This window comes from Sciurus vulgaris (genome assembly GCF_902686455.1).
Source record: "Sciurus vulgaris genome assembly, chromosome: 14".
Taxonomy (NCBI): Eukaryota; Metazoa; Chordata; class Mammalia; order Rodentia; family Sciuridae; genus Sciurus; species Sciurus vulgaris.
The window spans coordinates 78,623,339-78,643,118 of record NC_136475.1 but is presented as its reverse complement, the minus strand read 5'-3'; the positions used below and the strand labels follow the sequence as shown (position 1 = coordinate 78,643,118).

At 39.7% G+C, this 19,780-nt stretch overlaps 1 protein-coding gene across 1 annotated transcript in view; it reads left to right on the top strand.

Moving 5' to 3' along the window:
- The window catches only part of RAB10 (RAB10, member RAS oncogene family), an 87,037-nt gene extending 82,359 nt beyond the window's left edge, over window positions 1–4,678 (top strand). Inside the window, exon 6 of the mRNA XM_079111091.1 lies at window positions 2,188–4,678. Within this exon, the coding sequence (XP_078967217.1) occupies window positions 2,188–2,271 (84 nt within the window). The 3' untranslated portion in view covers window positions 2,272–4,678. The remainder of the gene's footprint in view (window positions 1–2,187) is intronic.
- Window positions 4,679–19,780: the final 15,102 nt, after the last annotated feature.

Genomic DNA, 19,780 nt, shown 5'->3' with positions numbered 1-19,780 from the left:
ATTTTCTATTTTGAGACAAGGTCTCACTAAGTTGCCCAGACTGACCTCAAACTTGGAACCTCCTGATTCAGCTGGAATTGCAAGCATGGGAGGTCTATCCATCTGGAGTTGTTTCTCTTAATGGAGGCTTGGCATTGCCATTGAAAATTCAGGATAAGAACTACATGTAGAGTGGTACATATCTGTGATCACAACAGCTCAGGAGGCTGAGGCAGGAGGATTGCAAGTTTGAGGCCAGCCTGAGTAATGCAGCAAGACCCTGCCTTAAAACAATTTTATAAAGGACCGGGGATGTAGTTCAGTGGTGGAGCATCCCTGGGTCCAATTTTTTTGTTTCACACAATCTCAAAAATTTTCATATTAATTATTTAATAAGTAGGTAAAGATAAAATCTGTTAGAATTCCTTGAAGGTGAATAATAAATTTGAAAAAAAATAAAGTAGAAAAATAATAGGTTGGCTAGGGAAAAAAATGTTTTTAACTAACTGAAGAGAATAAAAGAAGTAGAAAAATGTTTTTTTTTCTTAATCAGTGAAAGATACTTGGTATTTCAGAGATTGATGGGTAAGAATAAAAATTTACAGTCCTGGCAAGACAGGCAGCATATGACTGACAGGAGTCATTACACAAGGTACTGAAATACCCTTGTTTCTGGGCATTTTGATCTTCCTGATTTCTTCCTCGCTATACTATGTAATTTGATCTTTTTGACATTTCTTTGAATAGTATTATATTATCATTATATAATTTGTGTTCCATTGATGTAGAGCTTCCTTGTTATCATCTAAAAGTTAAGGCATAGATAGATGCATAAAGATCTCGGGCTAGCTATGCACAGTGGTATATACCTGTAATCCAGTGACTTGGTAGGCTGAGGCAGGAGGATCCAAGTTTCACAACTTAGTGAGGCCCTAGCAAGACCCTCTATCAAAATAAAAAGGGTTGGGGATGTGGTTCAGTGGTTAAGCACTGTTGGGTTCATTCCCTGGTAGCGGGTTGGGAATCAGGTAGCTTAGCTATTTGAATAGGTAATTCATTTCCATGGTGTAAACATTTAAAATAGTAAATGGTTCATTGCTGTAATCCCAATAACTCAGGAGGTTTGCAAGTTCAAGACCCATCTTGGCAATTTAGCAAGACTCTATCACAAAATAAAAAGTGTCCCTAGTACTGCACTGTGTAGGGGGGTAATATTTAGATGTTGGGAAAGTATAGGATGATGCAGAAAAGAAAGAAAATCACCCAGGAGCTTACCACCTATGAATTTTACTGTTAACATTTTGGTTTATGTTCTTTGAATTTTTTTTCAGAATCTGTTTCCCACCTGAATTATATAACTTTGCATTTTGCCCCACCACTTTTAGTCATAGCTGAGATTGCCTTTTTAAAACTGATACGATAATACAAACCACCAGCCTAAAAAAGGCAAATAATAAAACAGAAAAGGGCCATTTCATTTCTCTAAAGTTAGACATGACCTAACACTGTTTTGTACAGTTTGCTTGACAATTTGGGGGGGGGGGGGGGTTGTTTGTTCATTCATTTGTTTTTTCCTTTGTACTGGGGATTTGAACTCAGGGGCCCTTAACCACTGAACCACACCCGACCCTTTTTAAGTTTTTATTTTGAGACAGGGTCTCATGAGTTGCTTAGGGCCTAGCTAAATTCCTGAGGCTGGTTTCGAATTCACGTTCCTCCTCCTCAGCATCTGGAGTCACTGGGATTGCAGGAATGTGCCACCACACCTTTTTTTTTTTTTTAAGACAGATTCTAAATATACTACATGTACTGAGGTCAGGGTTAGGAAATAATAAAATTTATTGAAAAGAGGGCAGTGGGCTAGGTTGTGGCCCAGTGGTAGAGCACTTACCTAGCACATGTGAGGCACTGGGTTTGATCCTAAGCACCACATAAAAATAAATAAATAAAATAAAGGTATTGTGTCCATCTACAGCTAAAAAGAAAAGAAAAGAGGGCAGAGATGATTTCAGAAGCTTTATTAAAGGTTTGCAGGACATGGGCTGAATAAAGACCAAAACCACGGCATCCAAATCTTGACTCTGCATGGGGGAAGAAACCTGTTTCATGTTATTATAATTGCCTTTTGTTGCATGAATTGACATTAAATTTTGATTTCTCCATGGCAGTGTTTTTTCATGGGTTACTTTCCTTGTGTGTTTGTTCCAGACCCCGGTAAAAGAGCCCAACAGTGAAAATGTAGATATCAGCAGTGGAGGAGGTGTGACAGGCTGGAAGAGCAAATGTTGCTGAGCGTTCTCCTGTTCTACCCGTTGCCATCCACCACCTGTTTCTCTTCTTGCTGCAAAATAAACCACTCTGTCCATTTTTAACTCTGTTAAACAGATATTTTTGTTCTCATCATAACTATCCAATCCACCTATTTTATTTGTTCTTTCATCTGTGACTGCTTGCTGACTTTATTATAATTTTCTTCAAACAAAAAAATGTATAGAAAAATCATGTCTGTGACTTCATTTTTAAATGTACTTGCTCAGCTCACCACTGCATTTCAGTTGTATTATAGTCCAGTTCTTATCAACATTAAAACCTATAGCAATCATTTCAACTCTATTCTACAAATTGTATAAGAATAAAAGTTAGAATTAACAATTTTATTTTGTACAACAGTGGAATTTTCTGTCATGGGTAATGTGCTTGAGTCCCTATAATCTATAGACATGTGATAGCAAAAGAAACAAAAGCCAGGAAAACACTCATTTTCGCCTTGAATATGTAAATGGGGTTAATTTTGTCCTGTGCCTTATGTGGAAAGGAACTTCTTTGGTTTTTCCTTTTTTGTTTTGGTGGAAGCATGTGCAGGAGACATATCATCCAAACATAAACCATTAAGATGTTTGTGGTTTGCTTGGCTGTAATTTTCACAGTAGTTAATTGAGGACAAAGGGTAATGCAGAAATGATAACTTTGGTTTGCTGAGTCTCATTTTCAGTGGCCTTGTTATTTAAAACTTTTCCTGCCGCCAGTTCTTTTCCGTGGCCACGTTTTTCCTTGCGTCTCATCTTCCTGCATGCTGCTTTATTTGCTTTTCCTCCCCGACCACCTCCTGGTATGAGTTATTTAAAAATGAAAGGGGCAAACTAGTAGGTTTGTCAAGTTTTAACATAAAGCACTGATGTAACTTGCTAAGTAAACTGAAAGATAAATTCTAACTGCCTACTATCAAATATCACTTAATTGCTGTCTTCCTCTCATATACTCTCTCCCCTAAAACCTCTGCCCCAGATTTCTTCATTGGCTATTACTTCTTAATGTACCTCTTCTTCCCTTTGTTCTCTTCCTGTCTGTCCATTGAGTTTATGAAATGGAAGAGTTAATTGCATGCACTAGTGTTTGGAGGGTGTTGTGTCTTTCTAATTAGGTGTATATCCTATTCACTTTCCTAGAATAACTCTTAATCTAAATTTGAGTAGTCTCCATTTTGGCAACTCCTCTGGCAGTTTGGTAGCCCAGTAAAGATTGTTTATATATTAAAAAAAAAAACAAAAACAAAAAACAAAGCGGGAAAGAGGAGTGGATTTAATTAACATGTTTGCCAAATGTGTTGAGATTTGGCCTCTGAAGAACACTTTTTCAGTGTTAAGTTGTCTTTACCTTAAGATTTAGAAAAACTTTAGAATATTGTTAATTTTAAGTCCTGTGGTCACATCCTCTTAGAAAACTTCCATTACTATGGATTTAGAAAAAGGACAACAAAAGGCTTCTCATGTAAAGATAAAAATCTCTTATTTCTAACCCTGTCCTTTCTTCACTTCATCTTTCTAGTTTTGCTTCATTGCTTATCATTAGGATAGGGTAGATGAAGTTTGCTATGCTGCTAGCATCCTAAGATGATACCTTTGTTGGAATAATTGTGAATAGCATGATTCATTTCGAGCAGAGGCTAAGTTTAGGACAGCAGCTTCCATTGAAAAGTCTTTTTGTGTCATGACACGCATTTTAATGACCTCTTGGCTCACATAAACAACAACATAGGGACTTATCTGCAGTGAAAATCCATGAATTTTTCAGATAGTGCCCTAAAAACAATTTTATATGCCTCACTGGTTGTTGTTCTTAGGTTTTTCCCTCACTTGACTTTATCATTGTTTACTAGTAAAAAGCAGCATTGCCAAATAATCTCTAATTTTCCACTTAAAAAATAATGAAATGATGTTACAGCTTTTTTGAAAAGTTTTAGGTTAAACCTATTGTTGTTAGGTTAATGTATTGCTTCCCTTTACCTGGAATGTGGCAGTAGCTTTTTTACTTTTAACCTTCTTTAATCTATTCAATTCAGTGACTTAAGGTTTGAGAGCTAAACACTGGGATTTTTGGGTAACAGACTGACAGTTTATTGTTTGCGTAATTATATTTGGCATTGTACATAGAAAGGATATGGCTACCTTTTGTTAAATCTGCACTTTCTAAATATCAAAAAAAGGGAAATGGAGTATAAATCAATTTTTGTATAATCTGTTTGAAACATGAGTTTTATTTGCTTAATATTAGGGCTTTGCCCCTTTTCTGTAAGTCTCTTGGGATCCTATGTAGAAGCTGTTCTCATTAAACACCAAACAGTTAAGTCCATTCTCTGGTACTAGCTACAAATTCGGTTTCATATTCTACTTAACAATTTAAATAAACTGAAATATTTCTAGATGGCCTACTTCTGTTCATATAAAAACAAAACTTGATTTCCAACTGTGTGGTTTGGTTTTCATTTATTTATGGAGGTGGAGATGGAGACTTGCTTCTGAAAGCAAGGCAAAATAGCAAACTAAATATTGAGGGGCAAAAGTAGAAGGGAAATAATTTTCTCAGCCTATGGAAAATGGGAAGGCAGTTTCAAGAACTGTCTTTGTGAAGAACTATATTAAAAAATAGAAGGATCTTTAGGACACTAAAGCAGAATGATATAAAGTAGCATATGCTATAGTCCTACTCACCTCCAGCTAACTCTAGTTGAATGTGCCAAAAAGGCCAGCTGCAGAAGTCAGTTGATAATCCAGGACACCAAGGTCGGCTCACCATACTAGAAACAGCATCCTTAGCATTCTTACCTGAAAATGGGAAGTTTTTTTTTTATACTTTGTGATCCATAGCAACAACTTCATCTATATATATTGTATTGGCAAAAGAAATGTTTAATCCTACATTAAGGTCTTATCAGTATTAAGATTATCTCTGCTGGAAGGATGATTCATAGACTTTAAAAAAATATATATATTTTTTCATTGTGGATGAACGCAATACCTTTTTTATTAATTTTTGTGTGCTGCTGAGGATTGAACCTAGGGCCTCACACATGCTAGGCAAGCGTTCTACTACTGAGCCACAATCCCAGCTCCCATAGACATTTTCTTAAGCAGTATTTATTTTGGTGATACTGGGGATTGAACCCAGGGGTACTTTGCCACTGAGCTACATTCCCAACCCTTTTTATCTTGTATTTTGAGACAGGTTTTGCTAGGTTTTCTGGGTCTCAAATTTGAGGTCCTTTTGCCTCAACCTCCTGAGTAACTGTGATTATAAGTGCACCACCATGCCTGGTTCAAACTGCTTGTAAGAATCACCTAGATCTGGGAGTGATGGCCCACACCTGTTATCCCAACAACTTGGGAGGCTAAGATAGGAGGATCACAAGTTCAAGTCTAGTCTGAGCAGCTTGGCAAGACTCTTAAAATAGAAAATAAAAAGGAATGGGGATGTAACTCAGTAGTAAAAGTGCTCCTGGGTTCAATTCCCAGTCCGAAAAACCAAAAACCTAGAATGTTTTTTATTGTACCTACCCCCACATGTATTTGTTGTTTCTAGAGTGAGGCCTGTGATTCTGCCTTTAGTATAGGAAAAAGGATATGGTCTCTGCCCTCAAATTTAAGATCTGGCTTAGAAGCAAAAGTTAAGTAATCTTATGTCAGAGCCAGATAGTTGCAATCCGGATTTTTATTAGAAGAGCAAGTTCAGTTGGGGAGAATATCTGGAATGTCTGTTTTGAAAAAAGGAAAAAGTACATGAATTGTTTTCTACATGCCAAGACTGCCCAGGCAGAGGTGGATGCTATATATGAGGCATGGTCCTGCCCTGTGACCCACTCACAATCCCATTAACTTGGGAAGCTAGGGCAGGAGAATTCCAAATTCCAGCCTTCCTGGGAAAATTAGTGAAACTCTAGCTCCAAAAATAAAGGCTGTGGATAGAGCTTAGTGGTAAATTGCTAATGGGTTCAATCTCCAGTATCCCCCCACCACAGACATCGACTTCGCTTTGGGGAAAATCCAAAAATCTGTCAGGACGGTGTGATAGGGGAGTCTTGGTAAGTTCTTGAGTGGTGAGTTCAGCAATGTTGGAGGAAAGTGTCTGGATCAAGTGGAAGAGAAAAAACCCAAGGGCTCCACATGTCATGGAGGGTTGAACAGGACCCTCCAGGCTAAACAGGCTAAAGTGGTCCCCAAGGGAATCTGGAAGAATAAAGAGGATTTCTTGTGATCCTTGCTTGGCACTTGAACCTATATTACTCCTCTCCACCTTGGTAATTTATTTTCTAATCCAAACTCTTCACCCCCCCCCCTTTAATACTTGTTTTTAGATGTCGATGAACCTTTATTTTATTCATTCATTTTTTATATGGTGCTGAGGATCAAACCTAGTGCCTCACGCACTAGGCAAGCATTCTACCACTGAGCCACAAACCCAACCTTCAATTGACTTTTGAAGATACCCTTTGGGAGGGACATTTATTGCTTGATAATGGCTGGAGCAGTGACCACCAATGATAAAATAGAGATTCGAGAAGGAGGACAGTTGTATATCCTTTATGGCAGCTTCCTAGATAGACTTGAGGTAATCTGTAATAGAAGAATAGTATGACTTAAAATAAGACCAAGGAACCTATAGGAAGGTGTGGGGTAGGAGCAAAGAAGGACTTGCCAGGGTGCTGAATTTAAATGTCAGACTTACAGCACTGAGACAAAAGGGAGCCTGGGTATTTCCATCACATAATTAGCATAAAAGTTGCTAAGAAAAAAATCTCTGGCACAAAATGCATTGAACTGCAAAGTGAGCTGTATCCAATGAAGGTTTACCAAACATTTGCTTGTATCCCTCATTCATTTATTAGATGCCAGTGAAGCAGGAGCAGATTGTAAATCATTCATGTTTGTACAGGGAACTGAAGGAGTAAAATAAGTTTGTAGTTTTCTGGTGATCTGACTTGTTACAAACTTATTGCTTCTTAAAGGGTGATTGACATTCTCATTAGATTCTGAAATGGTCTTGGTCTTTGGACGGGAGCTAGAGAATAGTCAATTTCAGAGAAAGTGCTCTATCGGGTGCTTGAAATGCAGGGCTTCCATGTTAAATGAAAAAGATCCATTTGCTTTAAACACCAGATATACAGGTGGCAAAGTTGATATTGCTTTGATAACAGCAAGACTTGGAGAGACCTTTCCGCCTGTGCTGCTTGCAAAGGCCCTGAAGTATATTCCATTGAAGACGAAGTGTTGCGTAGTGAATCACATAAACAATGTGGGCATTGAAGGCAGACTTCAGACGGTACGTATGCTAAATGGCGAGCATTCCCTGCAGGTGAGCTGGCTGGCATGTTAGGAACAAAGCTGAAGTAACTCCAGAGCCTGGCTGCTGTGTCCCCACATTTACACTGGAGCAAGGACTACTCACTCTTCTGAACACAGGCTAAACTACTTTTTCTCCCAACAGGCTACTGAAATGTCACCTGGATAAGAATTGTTTAAGGAATAAATTCCTAGGATAGGGATCACTTCCATAGTTTAAACTTGAGATTGCATGTGTGGGAAGTTAAATTTTCTGTTGTTTGTTTCTCTTCTCTGATTACCCAGCCTTGAGATCACCCCTGCTGATGAGTCTTCCCCCTCAAGTCACCTGGCCCTGTTGAGTTTATGTCACTTCATGTCTTCCCCTGGTATGCCCACTGCTCAAGTTGGGTAATTGTCCTCTCTCCTGAACCATGGTAATTTTCTAACCGATCACCCATCGCACCCCATTCCTCCATGAATCCACACAGCCCCATTGCCTCTAGCAAGAATCTGTCATAGTTGTCACTGTTCATTTCCAGGGAAATAGCAATAAGCTGATCCAACAGGCGGATCCTTCTTCAGACCCCAACACAATAGCCTTGACTTGGACCAAAGTGCGTACAGGTCTCAAAACAGGTCATGCAACAAAATCTTTGTTTCCACCACCCATTGGCTTAACTTAAGATCTGTTGCTATTAGTTTGTGTTCATAGCCGCCAACAATAAAAGCCAACTTTAGCTAATTTAAGCACTGCCTGAGGACATTTCTTAAAAAGATAGAAGGTGGGATTTCAATGAAAAGTTGGCAACAGTGGCATAATTTTTCATTTTCCTCAAATTCCTGCATAAAAAACCCAGCAACTAGGACAACAAACCCCATGGGCAGCATGCAGCAAAAGTAGATGACAAGTTATTCCCACAAAGCCCCAAATACAAGCAGGGCCAAAACCCTGCCAAAAATAGGCTATGCAGTATCATCGTGTGTGCAGGAAAAGACAAAGGGAGCCTGTGGGGCATCTGCTACAGCCCTCTTCTTTTCCCCTGGCCAACTGAGCAGGCGCCGGAACTGGGCTCACACCCCAAAGGCAAGTGAGCGAGAAGCTACTGCTGTAAACTCCACGAAGGCTGTAGTATCCAAGTGATAGGAAATTCCCTTTTCCTACCATAAGAAACCAGAGCTGCTTGAAATGGTAGATTCCAAGTTTGTGATAGGAAATGTGTAAGCTGGGTCTGAATGTAAGGACATAACAATAGGGCTTGGGAACTACCTTGAATATGCCCACTCTGGCCAAAGATGGACAGTTAGAACATATCAAATGTGTTTAAATCAGTAGGCACAAATGCCTGTAGTCACAGTGACTTAGTGAGACCCTGTCTCAAAAAATAAAAGGGCTGTGGATATAGCTCAGTGGTCCTGGGTTCAATCCTCAGTACTTCTATTTAAAAAAAAAAAAAAAAAAAAAAAAGTTTAAACCCACAAGTTCATAATGATCCTAAACACACACACACATCTAATTGGTCACTATCTAGGATGTCAGGAAAACATTCTCCCACATACTCTCCCCTGTGGGTAAAGAATCAAGACTGTATCTTGCCCTACTTATATGAATTGTACTAGGTAACTAGTAAACTAGATGAAGTTTCTATATAGAGATGTATTCCAACAAAGAAAGAAGAAATGATAGAATCTTATTATTTTGCAACCTCTAATGAATTAATGGATTTAGGCAAAGTCAATAGCTATTAACATCACAAAAAGAAATCCAATAAAACATACATTAAAAAACCAAGAACACAATACTTATGATGAGGCCATGCTTAAAAAAAAAAAAAAAAAAAAAAAAAAAATCAAATCTGTAATCTAAATCCAAGTGCCAATTTATAAGAAACCTGAGGACAGAGGAACATAAAATTACATCAGTCAACAAAGTCCAAACTGATAAACTTTATGGGACAATTGATTCAGCCTTTTCAACAATTAAATTTCAATGGGGAGAGAGAAAGAAAAGCAAACAAAACTAAATTACAGTGTGGTTAGGAAGGTACAGAGGTCATATATTATTTTTAAAAAGTTAGGGAAATGTTTGCCCTAAAAAGTAGGTTTATCTTCTTGGCAGAGAGGGAGCATTATGACTGGAAGGGGCATGTGGAGGGTCCCCAGGATGCCAAATCCTTTCTTCTGGCACTGGTATTGGTTATAAGGTTGTAACAATTCATTGATCCACAGATTTATTTTATGCAAGTTTTTCTTCATTATTTTATAGTACTGGAGATTAAACCCAGGGACACTTACCACTGAGCTACATCCGCAGTCCTTTTTAGAGACAGTCTCACTAAATTGCCCAGGCTGGGCAACTTCTGATCCCTCTGCCTCAGCCTCCCAAGTTGCTGGGATTTCAGGCCTGTGCCATGACACCCAGTGTGAGTGAATCTTAAAATTTTGATTATAAAAATAACTAAACTGCCATGAGCGTGTGTGCACATGTGTGTTCACAATTATATCAAGTAACTCCCAATCTCCAGGACCACAGAACCAGTCTTTTTTTTTTTTTTTTTTTTTTTGGTACTGGGGATTCAACCCAGGAGCACTTTATTTATTTTTGTTCTTTTTTTCCTTTTCCTTTTTTTTTAATTTTTACAGACTGCATTTTGATTCACTGTACACAAATGGGATACAACTTTTCATTTCTCTGTGCACAATGTAGATCCACACCATTCGTGTAATCATACATGTACCTAGGGTGATGATGTCTGTCTCAGTCCACTCTCTTTCCTTCCCCGATCCCCAGGGGCACTTTACCAGGGAGCTACATTCCCAGCCCTTTTGATTTTTTACTTTGAGACAGGGTCTCACTAAGTTTTTTAGGGTCCTCACTAAATTGCTGAGGCCGGCCTTGAACTTATGATTCTCCTTGCTCAGCCTTCCCAGTCACTGGGATTACAGATGTGCACCACTAAACAGGCTCAAAACCAGTCTTAAAGGCTGTGCAGCTAAGACTAATTCTCACAGCTGGGCTCAGAAGCCATAGTCACTGCTGATGGGCACAGACATCAGGCCCTAATAACTGACCCTGCTTCCTCTGAAAGCCAGTGCCAGAACCCTGTGAAAGTGCACACAATGTGTCTCCACTACTTCTTTGTTTCAGTGGCTTTTGGTTATGTTGGCTGATGAAGCCCAAACTGCTTGGTGAAGCCAAACCACTGTGCCCCAGGGAAGGGAGAATCTTGACTTTCCTGTCAATAATGGGAGGTGGGCTCTCACCTAAGATGGGAGGGTTTAGGTGCTGAGCAGACAAAAGGAGTGAATGTCCTCAATGCCAGTTGTGCTCAATTTTGACTGCACATTAGAATCAGCAGGAGTGTGTTTTTAAAAAAATAATGCAAAGTAACACCCCATTCCAACCCAAACAATTTCTGTGAAGAGATTCCTGTGTTGTTTTTAAAGTACTATGTGATTCCCGCGTGCAGCCACGTTAGTGAACCAGGGCCTACACTCTTGCTACTCAGAGTGTGCTCCCCAGGTCACCTGCATTGGGATCACCTGAGAAATTGTTAGAAATGCAGAATCTCAGCACATTTATAATTTATAATTTGCATTTAAACAGGAGCCCAGGTGAATCTTACCCATATTATAATTTGAGTAGGGCTGGCCTACACTTTTTTCTTTCCCCTCTACTGGGTATTGAACCGAGGGGTGCTTGACTACAGAGCTACGCCCCCATCCCATCCCATTTTATGTTTACTTTGAGACAGGGTCTCCCTAAATTAGGAAGGATGGCCTTGAAATTTCCATCATCCCACCTCGGCCTCCAGAGTTGCTGGGGTTACAGGTATGAGCCACCATACTAGGTTAATTCCTTGTCTCTATAAAGTGGACTAGAAAACCCTCCAGAATTCAGTTTAATGAAAATATTCTCGAATTCTGTGGTTCTGCTTACTGGATTAACTAGGACTCAAATGCCAACTCTTAATTATGGAGTCAATCTGCCATCTTGTGGCCATCACTGGGTACTGTATTTTTTTTTTTTTTTTTTTTTTTTTTTTTTTTTTGTATGCAGAGAGAGGCTTGCTGTAAACCCATTAAGAATTTATGATAAACATAGCCACACGAAATTCAATCCTGTCCCTCAACTGCCACTAAAACTACAGTAGAGGGATTTTTTTTTTTTTCAATTCTATGGATTGAACCCAGGGCCTCACACATGCTAGGCAAGCACTGTACCATTGAGCAGCTACATCCCCACCCCTAAATGAGTATAAGCCTACAAAGAAAAAAAAAGGCAGAGACATCTGCAAGTGAGAATCAGACTTTATCCCCTAGGGTGATAGGACTGATCCCCTCCCTCACTGGCTGAGTGCACAATCTTCCCACAGAATGTCCCCTAGGTTTCACTGTCTCTCATTGGGTTATTTAAAGAAATATACTTTTAGTTGTTCCCATCTCCCTGGTAGTGGGAAGGTCCTTCCAGGATAGAGTGAATTTTGAAGTTTATCTTGTTGGTCAGGCCGGCCCCCTCCCCTCACCCCCTGTTTGTCAAGGGACTGTGAATTCATTTATTCTGAAAATGGACCACAGGACTTTCTACTGCTCACAAACCGAGGGGCACTTATTTTATCACTGAGCTACATCCCCAGTCCTTCTTCTTTTTTTCTTTTTTTTTTTGGTCGTCAATGGATTATTTATTTATTTATTTATATGCCTCGCTGTGCCTTGCACATGCTAGGCAAGTGTTCTACCACTGAACCCCATCCCTAGCCCCAGCCCCAGCCCCAGCCCCAGCCCTTTTAATTTGTATTTTAAGAAAAAGGTCTCAGGCTGAGAATAGTTCAGTTGGTAGAGTGCGTGCTTCGCAAACACAAGGACCTGGGTTCAATCCCCAGCACTGCAAAACATTCTCACTAAGTTTCCCAGACTCACCTCAAACTTGCCATCCACCTTCCTCATCCTCCCAAGTTGCTGGGATAACAGGCATTTGTCACCGCACCTGGGAACATTTGTGATAAAAATAAAGCAGCACTTTAGAACATAAGAAGTATGTGTGCCCGGCACTACAGTATAAGCCTGTAATCCCAGTAAGGAGGCTGCCCAGTAAGGAGGCTGAGGCTTAGAGGATCATGAGTTCAAAGCCAGTCTCAGCAATTTATTTAGGTCCTAAGCAACTCAGTGAGACCCTGTCTAAATAAAAAACAAAAAGAGCTGGGAATGTGGTTCAGTGGTTAAAGGCCCCTGAGTTCAATCCTTGGTACAAAAATAAAAAAAAAGGAAAAACAAAGGAAGTGTGTGTACTATGATAGTTTCACTTAATATGAGACTGAAAAATGAAAAAAAAAAAGACTATTGTCATTTATAAAATAGTGTTATATGAAACAAGTTTCAATACATTTTGTTTTGTTTTGTTTTTGGTATGGGGATTGAACCCACGGGTGTTTTGCCACTGAACTACATTCCCCAGCCCTTTTTATTTTTTATTTTGAGACTGGTTTCACCAAGGTGCTCAGGGCCTTGCTAAGTTGCTGAAGCTGGCCTCAAATTTGCAATCCTCTTACCTCAGCCTCACAAATTGCTGGGATTACAGGCTTGTGCCACCATGCCCAGCTTTATAAATTTGCAAATATTTAAAACATAAAAAGCATCTTCTCTGGGATTGGGGGTGTAGCTCAGTGGAGGAGCACGTGCAAGGCCCTGGAAAAATGAAGTATCTTTTTGACCACAATAGAATAAAACTATAAAGCAATAAGAGAAGGAAAACTGGAAATTTTACATGGAAATTAGATACATACTCTTTTTTTAAATTTATTTTTATTGTACACAAATGGGATACATACTGTTTCTCTGTTTGTACATGAAGTAAAGGCATACCATTTGTGTAGTCATACTTTTACATAGGATAATTGTGTTTGATTCATTCCGTTATTTTTTCCTTCCCCTCCACCCCTCCCACCCCTCTTTTCCCTCTACGCAGTTCCTCTTTCCTCCATTCTTACTTCCTTCCCAACCCCCAGATACATACTCTTAAGTGATTTTCATGAATTGAAAAGAAATCAGATGGACATTGAACTTTTTCTTGAGATGAAACTATAACACAACATGCTACACAGTCCCCAGTACCCCCCACCGAGAAAAATCCCATAGATGGATACAGACTGAAATAACTAGACTCAGAAATAAAAGAATACCTTACGATGGATGCCACAGAAATAAAAAAGATTGTAAGAGTCTATTACAGTTACACACCAACAAATTGGATAACCTAGAAGACATGGATAACTTCCTAGAAACATAGGAAAGAAACATAGAAACATAGAAAAGAATAGACCTCCAGCTAGAAAGGAGGTTGAAGCAGTAATCAAAAACCTCCCAAGAGAGGGGCTGGGGAGATAGCTCAGTCGGTAAGAGTGCTTGCCTTGTAAGCACAAGGCCCTGGGTTCGTTCCCCAGCACCCCCCCAAAAAAAAAAAAAAAAAAAAAAAAAAAAAAAAAACCTCCCAAGAGAAAGCCTAGGACCAGGTGGCTCCCTGGAGAATTCTACCAAACATTTAAAAAAATGAATTCACCACAATCCTAAAGTCTTTCCAAAAATTGAAAGGAGAGGGAACACCTTTAAACTCATTTCATGAGGCAGCATTACCCTGACACCAAAACCAGACAAAGATGCCATAACAAAACTGCAGACCTATATCCTTGAAGAATATCAATGCCAAACCCTCTATAAATAGCCATCAGAATTCAACAGTACATCAAAAGAATCATACACCAGCTGGGAATATAGCTCAGTTGGTAGTATGCTTGCCTTGTGTGCACAAGGCCCTGGGTTCAATCCCCAGCACCACCACCAAAAAAAAAAAAAAAAGAATCCTACACCGCTAGGCTTGGTGGTACACACCTATAATCCAAGTTATATTCCAGAGGCTGAAGCAGGAAGATGGAAAGTTGTAGGCCATCCTGGGCAATTCAGTAAGACCCTACCTCAAAACAAAACAAAACACAACAAAAACGGGCTAGAGATATATCTCAGCGGTAGAGCATCCCTCAGCTCCTCAAGAAGAAAAGGGATCCTACACCATGACTGTGTGGGATTTATACCTGGGAATGGTTCAGCATACTCAACTCAATCAGGAAGTACACTATATGAACAGAACAAAGGACAAAAATCCCATAATCATCACAGAGGATGCAGAAGAGAAGCACTTGGCAATATTTGACATCATATGATAAAAACACTCAGCAAATTAGAAATATAAGGAAATTATCTCAAAGTAGTAAAGGTTATATATGAAAAGCTCACAGCTAACATCATACTTAATGAAGAAAAATAGAGTTTTCCTTCTAAGATCAAGAACAGGGCAAGAAGGCTGGGGTTGTGGCTCAGGGGCAGAGTTGGGTTCGATTCTCAGCACTACATGTAAATAAATAGAATAAAGGTTTATCGACATTTAAAAAAAAGTTATATATATATATATATATATATAAACAAGGCAAGAATGTCCACTCTCTTTTCAACACAGTACTAGCCAGAATCATTAGTCAAGAAAATAAATAATAGTCCTCTAAACTGGAAAGGAAGATTACTTTTAATCACCAATGACAGTATATGAAGTTAACCCTAAAGATCCCAGAGAGTAACTGTTAGAGTTAATAAATTCAGTAAAGTTCAAGATACAAAACCAACACTCAAAAAACCAGTGTGTTTCAGGGCTGGGGTTGTAGCTCAATGGAGAAGCACTTGCCTAGCAAGTGTGAGGCCCTGAGTTCAGTCTCCAGAACCCAAAATAATAATAATAATAATAATAATAATAATAATAATTGTAAATAAACAAAATACATTAGAAATTCTCAGGTCATGTAACAGTCGGTGATTTCAGGGAATTTTGTTTCTACAATAGGTCAACTTGTCAGGCCAGGACCACAACGTGAAGGATAAATCACTTTTCCAAGAAGGTGCTCCTGACAGCTGTCCAGTCATTAGTTAGGTGACTGGATGGGGGCTCTCCTTCAAGTTCTGTTAACTTCTTGGCTTGAGAAGAGCAGCAAGTCAGGGCTCTGGGTTGTTGACTGCCAGGTTTGGCTGCTTGGTGGGAGGAGGTTGGTGCTAACAGATGCAGAATGGGTGGTGAGAGCAAATTGGTTGTTGGCCTGTCTGAATGTGAGTTTCAACCATGTCGTGGTTTTTGTACTGAAAACAATTCCCTTCCAAAAAATGGAATCTTGCTCTCCTTTTGCTGCCCTGATTCAAATGGTATTACAGTAGGTCAACTCCTAGGATTCGTGGCCATCTTTAGAATGTCAGGTCTTAAATCTGGAGAAGAAAGCTAAATACCCTCCTAGAGCCATAAATAGTATCTATTGTTCATTAATTTTTTTTCTTTTTTTTTGGTACTGGGGATGGAACTTAGAGCATCTGACCACTGGGCCACATCCCCAGTCCATTTTGTATCTTATTTAGGGTCTCACTGAGTAGCTTGGTGCCTCACCTTTGCTGAGGCTAGCTTTGCACTTGAGATCCTCCTGCCTCAATTTCCCGAGTCACGCTGGGGAGATAGCTCAGTCGGTAGAGTGCTTGCCTTGTAAGCACAAGGCCCTGGGGGTTTGATCCCCAGCGCCAAAAAAAAAAATTTCCCGAGTCACTTGGATTACAGGCATGTCCTACTGCGCCCAGCATTTATTTACTTATTTATTAGATGTAGATGGACACAATGTCTTTATTTGATTTATTTATGTGGTGCTGAGGATCGAACCCATGTGTGCAAGGCAAGTGTTCTACTACTGAGCCACGGGGCTGGGGATATAGCTCAGTTGGTTGAGTGCTTGCCTCGCATGCGCAAGGCCCTGGTTTCAATCCCCAGTACCACCAAGAAACAAAAACAAACATACTACTGAGCCACAACCCCAGCCAGTCATTAAATTTTATTTTGAAAATTTATTATTATTATTTTGAACTGGGGATTGAACCCTAGGGTACTCTACCACTGAGCTACCTCCCCAGCCCTATTTATTTATTTATTTATGAGAAAGGATCTAGCTACATTGCCCAGGCTGGCCTCAAACTGGAGATCCTCCTGCCTCAGCCTCCAGAGTTGCTGGGACTGAGGCATGTGACCCTGTGCCTGGTGGAGTTGTAACCTTTTTTTTTAAAATCACTGAGCTATATCCTCGCCTTTTTTTTTTTTTTGGTTGGGGAAGGGGTGTCAATTGTGTGGTAGATCCTTGCTCCAACAAAGAGCCCAAAGTGCAGGAGAGCTGTAGACAGGTCCAGACCCCTTGAGGAACACAGCAGGCCGATGCCAACAACTAGAACAATATTTCAAGGTCATTCAGATGGGCTGTCCGGGCATGTTCCACTCTGTCATCCGTTCCAAGGTTCTTCTTGACATTCTCTCCCTTGCCAAAGCCCTCACAGTCTTCTGGGTTGGCAAAAACCCTTCCCGTTAGTCTACAGAATGCAGTTTCAGTACGCATAAACATCAATTTTGAAAGGACAATCCTTGTATAGGAGGCAAAAGCCATGAATACTTCATTTTCCAGTAGTTGGGTGAGATCAGCCATTTTTCAATTTTTTTGCTGCCCTGATTCAAATGGTATTCCAATATGTCAACTCAATTTTATTTCAATTTTTTTGAAAAATATCTTTAGTTGTAGATGGACACAATACCTTTGTTTCATTTATTTACGTGGTGCTGGGGATTGAACTCAGAGCTTCACATGTGCTAGGCAAGCACTCTACCACTGAGCCACAACCCCAGCCCCATTTTTCAATTTTGCTCTGGAATAGTGAATGCGTGGAGGTGTGCAGCGAGTTTTCTTATTTATTTATTTAATTTTTAAAGATGGGGTTCTCACTAAGTTGCTGAGGCTGATATCAAACTTGTGCACCTCCTGCCCCAAACTCCAGAGCTGCTGAGATTAAAGGTGTGCTGGCCCACAACTTCTAACTCTACAGAAAACGAAAATTTAAGAATGAGTAATCTCTAGACCAATCCCTAAAAACATAGCAAGAAGAAGTATAGCTAAAACACCAATATAAAAAAAATAAAATAGAATTTTTTAAAAAGCTGGGCATGGTGACACAGGCCTGCAATCCCAGTGCCTCTCGGGAGGCTGAGGCATGAGGATTGCAAGTTTAAGCCCAGCCCAGCAATTTAATGAGGCCTTAAACAATTTAGTGAGATCCTGTCTCAAAGTAAAAAATAAAAGGGGCTAGGATGTGGCCCTGTGAGGAGGAAAAGCTGGCTGTGCCCAGCAGTGGAGGACCTGTGAGCCCCTCAAACCATCGTCTTGACCCCGGTTTCCCCAGGAGCGTGCCCACAGACCTTTTCCCCAATGGGGACCAGTTGTAGCTGCTCCTTTTTTTTTTTTTTTTTTTTTTTTTTGCGGTGTTGAGGATCAAACCCAGGGCCTTGCACTTGCAAGGCAAGCACTCTACTGACTGAGCTATCTCCCCAGCCCCCAGCTGCTCCTTTGCTGGGCAGGGAAACACCTGCTTGGAGACTATTCAAATCTCAGAATGTCAGAGCTGGGCAGGGCCTCAGGTACCATCAGGTCTCATTCCCTCATTTGCTTTTAATTAAATAAATTTCTCTTCAGTATATGAAAAATAATTTTTTCTTTAATGTGCTGGGGACCTAATCCAGTACATATGCTAAATATGTACTTTACTACTGAGCCACACCCTAAGCCTCAGGAAAACATTTGAAAAACAGAAAAACAGTATCACTTATTCCACAACCCAGACACAAACATTTTCAACATTAGAACATGTTTCCTTTGATTTTTTTCTTCTTGTGATTGTCCATTCATACATCAAATATCATGTCCCTATGTGTCCTGACCTTTCTGACACAACACCACATACACAAAAGCTTCCCCATATCATTGCGATTTTTTTGTAAGCATCATTTCTCATGGCTGTGCAATATTCCACAGCACATCTGCCTTAGAAATGTTTTATGACAGTACAGCTGACTTCTGCTGCTCAGACCAGAGATGAGGAGATAAATAATAATAAAACAGCTACCATTTTCTAAAGTGTATGCCAGACTGTGAGCTAAGTGCTTTGCAAAATCCTACATGAAGTGGGTGCTATTTTTATTCTTATTTTACAATGAGCAACAGTGGTGTGCTGGTAAGTGAGCTGATTGATAATGTTTGCCAATTTCTGTGGTTTAAATTCTCCCATCACAGTTTATTTCAAGCTGTCAACATCGCATCACTAAATACAGAGTTAGAGAAAGAGGCACAGTAGCATACCATTATATAGGTTTTCTATCATACAAATATAAAACATAAATAATCCCAAAAGCATTGGATAGTTAAATGTAATAATGAAGTGATGAGTTTTGAGTTTTTATTTTGGTTGTTTAATATGATTTGTTTATTTGTAACTTTTTATTATTTATTCATTTGTTTTTGTGGTACTGGGGATTGAACTCAGGAATGTTCTACCTCTGAGCTACATACTGAGCACATTTTTAAAAATTTTATTTTGACACAGGGTTTTAATAAGTTGTCTGGCTGACCTTGAACTTATAGTCATCCTCCAAAGTAGCTGGGGTTACACGCAAGAGCCACCATACTCAGCTTCAATTGGCCTGTGACGAGGAAACAATTAAATGGGAGAAAGAACAGACTTTCAACAAATAGTACGGGGCAACTGGGTATCCATATGCAAAAGAATAAGCTGGATTTCTACCTCCTGGCCATATGCAAAAACAAACTCCATCTAAATACAGGAGCTAGAGCTACGAAACTCTTAGAAACCCCCTAGTGAGAGAAATGAAAATTTGTCCATACCAAAACTATTGTGCAAGTGTTCACAGGGTGTTGCACATGATGGCTAAAAAATGGAAACAATCCAAATGTCCATCAACCAATGAGCAGATAAAATTTGATATATCCATATTATGGGATGCTTTTTGTCAGTATCAAGGAAGGAAATATAGATACCTGGATGGACTTTGAAGACTTATGCTAAGCAAAAGAAGCCAGCCACAAAGACCACATATTTTGTAATCCCTTTTATATGAAAATGTAAAGGAATCAGAAAATAGAAGCAGGAAATAAATCAGTGGTTGCTTAGTGTGTGGGGGACAGGATGGGGGAAGACCCGACTGCTCATGGGTATGGGTTTTCTTTGGGGGGGATGAACATATTTAAACTTGGACTGGGGTGAAGTTTGCACAATATGATGAATATACTAAAAGCATTGAATTT